We start from the raw sequence: 5,689 nt of genomic DNA, 5'->3' as shown, positions 1-5,689 counted from the left end.
TTTATTCTCTCTCTCACCTCCTTTCTCTGTTAACAGTCCACCATAGCCGAAGCTTAGAAATCAGCTTGCATGGTGGCGTAACTCAGCTTTCCTCGTGGTATCAGAGCCAAGAGGCCATTAATATGGACCTAGCTCATCGATCTCAACTTAGTTCCGCAATTCAGTTTGATTATGTAGTTTTATCTTCTTTTCTAAGAGATCATAAAATGGCGATTGTTGATAATACATTGCCAGAAAATCTTAGTCACAATCATCCTCTATTTCTACACTCTACGAACAATTCAGGAGCTGTCTTAATCTCATGGCAATTGACAAGATCACACAATTACTCTATGTGGAGCAGGGCAATGCGTATCGCGATATTAGGTCGCAACAAAATAGGATTCATTGAAGGCACCTATAAGAAGGAAGATTACAGTACGAATTTGACAGATCTGTGGGAGAGATACAATGCGATTGTTCTCTTGTGGATAATGAACTGTGGATCGAGTGATTTGTTGAGTGGAATCGTATATTCTTCAAATGCATGTGCTGTTTGGAAGGACTTGAAGGAGAGATTTGATAAGGTCAATGGTTCTAAAATTCTCCAGTTACATGGGGCTATAGCCACTGCAAGTCAAGAAACAAGCTCAATTGCAACTTATTTTCTCAAAATTGCATGAACTTTGGGCTAAATTTGATTGTTTGGCACCAGATCCTGGTTGTGATTGTCCAAAGTCAAGTGTGCATGAGGTTTTTATGCGTAGACAGAAGCTATTGTAGTTCCTCATGGGACTAAACGAGACATATGAACAGGCACGTGAGCAGATCATGATGATGGATCCACTTCCAACTTGAATAAAGCCTACTCTTTGCTGATGGAAAGAGAAAGCCAAAGAAGTATGGCAAATGCAATAGTTCCTGGTGACAATGCTGAGATGACACCCCTGTTGACAACAAAAGGATTCAATACTAAGAAGCCTAGGAAGAATTATAATCTATTTTGCGATTACTGCAAAATAAAAGGGCATACTAGAGAAGGATGCTACAGATTGGTTGGATACCCTGATGACTTCAAGTTCAAAAAGAAATTTGGAGGCAATACAGCTCATAATACAATGGCAGGGGAACCTAAGCCACATGCTGCAGCAGGAAGAGGAGTGAACCAAGATACTTTCAAAGTTTCTCAAATTTCACATTTTACTGCAGAACAGTATAACCAGATTCTTAGGCTGCTCAATAAGAAAAATATGCCAGAAGCCTCAGCTAATATGGTAGGTAGTGTTAATGATTTCTTTGTTAATGATAATAATCATGAATGGATTATAGATACTGGGGATACAAACCACATGACTTCTAATTTGGACATATTAGAAAATAAATTGAAAGTTTCTGGAATACGTACAAAGAAAGTACACTTGCCTAATGGAGAGATATCAAATGTAACTCATATGGGATCAGGTAATATAGCAAATACAGGGAGAATTGATAATGTGTTATACTTACCTGAGTTCAAGTATAATTTGTTATCAGTATTTAAGATCACAAAGGAGTTAAGTTGTTGTGCAGCTTCTTACCCTGACTTCTATCTACTTCAGGACCTTTGCAGTGGGCAGGTGAAGGTGATTGGTAAAGAGAGGAGAGGCCTTTACCTATTGCCACAAACTACTACTAAGAATAATAAAGGGATAATTTAAGGTTTGGTTGCAAAAAAGGCAGACTTAGACATTGGACTCTCGCATAGAAGGCTTGGACATGCTTCTGCAGGAGCACTGAAGCACCTTTTTTCATTAGCCTCTGATGACTGTAAAAGGAAGATAGACAATTGAAATATGTGTCCTTTAGCTAGACATTGTAGGTTGCCATTTAGCATAAGTAGTAACAGAGTCGAAGATATGTTTCACTTGTTACATATTGATGTATGGGGACCATATGTTGTGCAAATCTTTGATGGGAAAAAACTATTTTTGACAATTGTTGATGATCATTCAAGAATGACTTGGGTTTACTTGTTGAAATTGAAAAATGATGTATTGATTTTACTAAGAAACGTTTTAAAGTTAGTTCAGACTCAGTTCAATAGACAAGTCAGGATGATTAGAAGTGATAATGGGACATAATTTGTAAATGGGGCATGTAGCAAGCTATTCCAATTGAATGGAATTATTCATCAGAGGACATGTGTTTACACACCTCAGTAGAATGGAATTGCTGAAAGAAAGCACATGCATGTGTTAAAAATAGTAATGGTAATGAGGTTTTATGGACACATACCTCCGAGATTTTAGGGACACTGTGTGCTGGTAGCAATGTATGTTATTAATAGATTACCATCAAGTGTATTAGCAGGGAAAGTCCTTTTTAAAGTTTTTCACAAGGGGAAGCCAAACATTGAACATATAAGGACAATTGGTTGTCTGTGATTTGCAAAGAGAATGAATGTTCATGACAAGTTTGAAGCTAGATGTCACGACCCGAAATTCCCACATTCGGACCGTGATGGCGCATAACATTTCACTTGCTAGGCAAGACAACGTTAGAATAATAACAATTTTTAAATTTATTAATAACAAAGAAATAAATGTGGAAGTAAGGTCTGAAATATAGTAAATAATTCATAAAAATAACGGTGTCTAAATACCATCCCAGAATTGGTATCACACATGCACGAGCTTCTAGAATAATACAAATAAGGGTCTGAATAAAATAAAGCTATCTGAAAATAAACACACAACAAGTAGACGGGGACTTCAAAACTGCGGACGCCGTGCAGTTATACCTCAAGTCTCCTCTTGTAGCTGAAATCCAAGCAAGTCTATGGTACGCCGCTGGGACCAACTCCGAAATCTGCACAAGAAGTGCAGAGTGTAGTATCAGTACAACCGACCCCATGTACTTGTAAGTGCTGAGCCTAATCTCGACGAAGTAGTGACAAGGCTAAGGCGGTTCACTTACATTAACGTGTATGCAATATTTGTAACAATAACAAATAATAGAAATAAACCAGATAACTCATTTATAATAATTGAAACCAACTCAGCGGTCATAATCCATTATTATTTCAACCAATTTCTGTTGCGGCGTGCAAATCGCTCCCACAATATATTCATATTTAGTCCTCCAATATATTTATTTTAATCAAGTATACATTGACTTTTAAATAAGTCTATTGCGGCGTGCAATCCGATCCTCCAATATAGACTTTTAACAAGTCTGTTGCGACGTGCAACCCGATCCTCCAATATGGATTTTTTAATAAGTCGGTTGCGGCGTACAACCCGATCCTACAATATATGGACTTTTTATATAGTCTGTTGCGGCGTGCAACCCGATCCCCCCAACATGTTCATTTCAATCAATTCAATTCTGTTGCGGCGTGGAACCCGCTCCTCTAATATATTCATTTACCAATTCTTATAAAAGAAATTTTTCCAATAAATGCAATAATTAATATAAAATTATAGGATAACAAGCATACAATAATTATGATTTAATTATAAAATAAATAATGACAAATAGCAAGTTATTATGAAAATCAAAGATAAAATAGGCAGTTTAATATTTAATATGCTAAATGTCAAATAATAATTAAAACACATAATTCAAATAGCATGTAACAATTAATGCAGGAATTCAAGAATTAATATTTGACAAAGAATAGGAGAGAAATAATTATTATAATAATTAATTCATGATTTAAAACGATTTATGATTTTTCAAGTAATTATGCAAACAATTAATTTGACAACGTATAGACACTTATCACCTCGCCTATACGTCGTTCACATGCATTTCACATAATAAATAGTTTAAGTATTCTATTCCCTCAAGTCAAGGTTAACCACGATACTTACCTCGCTTTGCAAAGTCCAATCAATTACTCGACCACAACTTTTCCTTTTAAATTTGTCTCCAAAAGCTTCAAATCTATTCACAAACAATTCGATATACTCAATACGAATCATAGGAATTAATTCTATATGAATTTAATAATTTTCCGGATAAAAATCCAAAATTCATTTAAATATTCGATAGTGGGACCCACATCTCAAATCCCGAAATAACTCGCAAAATTCGAACACTCGTCCCGCTACGAGTTCAACCATATAAAAACTATCCAATTCCGATGTCAAATGGACCTTCAAATCTTAAATTTTTATTTTTGAAAGATTTTATAAAAATCTGATTTTTCTTCCATAAATTCATGGATTCATGATGTAAATGAGTATGGAATCATAAAATATAATAAATATAGGATAAGGAACACTTACCCCAATTTTTTCCGTGAAAATTGCCCAAGAATTCGCCTTACCCGAGCTAAAAATGACCAAAACGAGTAAAAATCTCGTACTCTTTGATTTATACGCTACCCAGGCATTTCCGCACCTGCGGTGCCTGGGCTCGCACTTGCGAGAAAAATCTCGCATCTGCGAAATGGGGCTGCCAGGCAAGGCCTCGCATCTGCGAAGGAAAAATGTGCACCTCCGCTGACCTCCGCTTCTGCGATTATTGTATCCGCTTATGCTGACGCGCGGGTGCGTGTAGGTTTCCGCACCTGCAGACTTTTGCCCACCCACGCCTGGGCGCATCTGCGATGGAAGGCTCGCTTCTGCGAGCTCGCACCTGCGGTCAAAAGTCCGCAGGTGCGATTACACCAGAAGGCCAAATTTTAGATTTTGCTTAAGTTCAATTCTTATTCCGATTTTGATTCGAATCACACTCGGGGTACTCAGGACCCCGTTCTAATATACCAACAAGTCCCGCAACATAATACGGACTTACTCGAGGTCTAAAATCACGTCAAACAATGCTGAAATTACAATTCACACCCCGTTTCGAACTTTGAGTTTTAAACTTTTTAATTTGTAAATCTCGTGCCAAAACATATTAACTGAATCCAGAATGATTTTAAATTTGACACACAAGTCCTAAATGACATAACGAAGCTATTCAAATTTCCAGAATCGAATTCCGGCTCCGATATCAAAAAGTCAACCCCGTGGTCAAACTTGGAAATCTTTAGCCTTTAAATTACTAGTTTCCGTTAAATGGTCATAACTTGAGCTAGGGACCTTCAAATTGAATTCCGGGCATACGCCCAAGTCCCAAATCATGATACAGACCTACTGGAACTGGCAAAACCTTGATCCGGGTCCGTTTACTCAAAATGTTGACCAAAGTGAACTCAATTGAGTTTTAAGGATCTATTTCATATTTTAATCCATTTTTCACATAAAAACTTTCCGAAAAATTTTACGGACTGTGCACGCAAGTTGAGGAATGATAAATAGTACTTTTCGAGGTCTTAGAATACAAAATTACTTATTAAATTTAAGGATGATATTTTGGGTCATCACACTGGAGCAACAACATCAGTTTTAATGGGCTATTTAGAAGTCAGAAAGGGTTACATCTTATTATATGATTTGGCTAAGCAATGTTTTTTTGTAAATAGGGATGTTATCTTCAAAGAGTCCTTGTTTCCTTTTAAGTATAAGAGACAAGAAAAACAACATCTATTTGTAGACATGGAGTTTGCAGAACACGATGCAGCAGCCAACTCACCACTTGATGCAATAACCCATACACCAGCCCTCAATATTGAGAAGCAGGCTATTCTTGATGATATCACATGAACAACTGATGAAGAAGAATGCATGACCTTGACAAATCATGTTCACCACTAACATTTCAATAATAGGGAGACAGA

General features: G+C 36.8%; 1 protein-coding gene across 1 annotated transcript; it reads left to right on the top strand.

The window, feature by feature from the left end:
• The first annotated feature begins 206 nt into the window (after nt 1-206).
• On the top strand, nt 207-662 carry LOC138898346 (uncharacterized). The gene has a single exon (XM_070184405.1). It carries the CDS (start codon nt 207-209, stop codon nt 660-662), a length of 456 nt encoding a protein of 151 aa, XP_070040506.1.
• Nucleotides 663-5,689: the final 5,027 nt, after the last annotated feature.

The sequence above is a fragment of the Nicotiana tomentosiformis genome, chromosome 9, assembly GCF_000390325.3.
Source record: "Nicotiana tomentosiformis chromosome 9, ASM39032v3, whole genome shotgun sequence".
NCBI classification, from domain to species: domain Eukaryota; kingdom Viridiplantae; phylum Streptophyta; class Magnoliopsida; order Solanales; family Solanaceae; genus Nicotiana; species Nicotiana tomentosiformis.
This window is presented reverse-complemented; position numbering and strand designations above follow the sequence as displayed.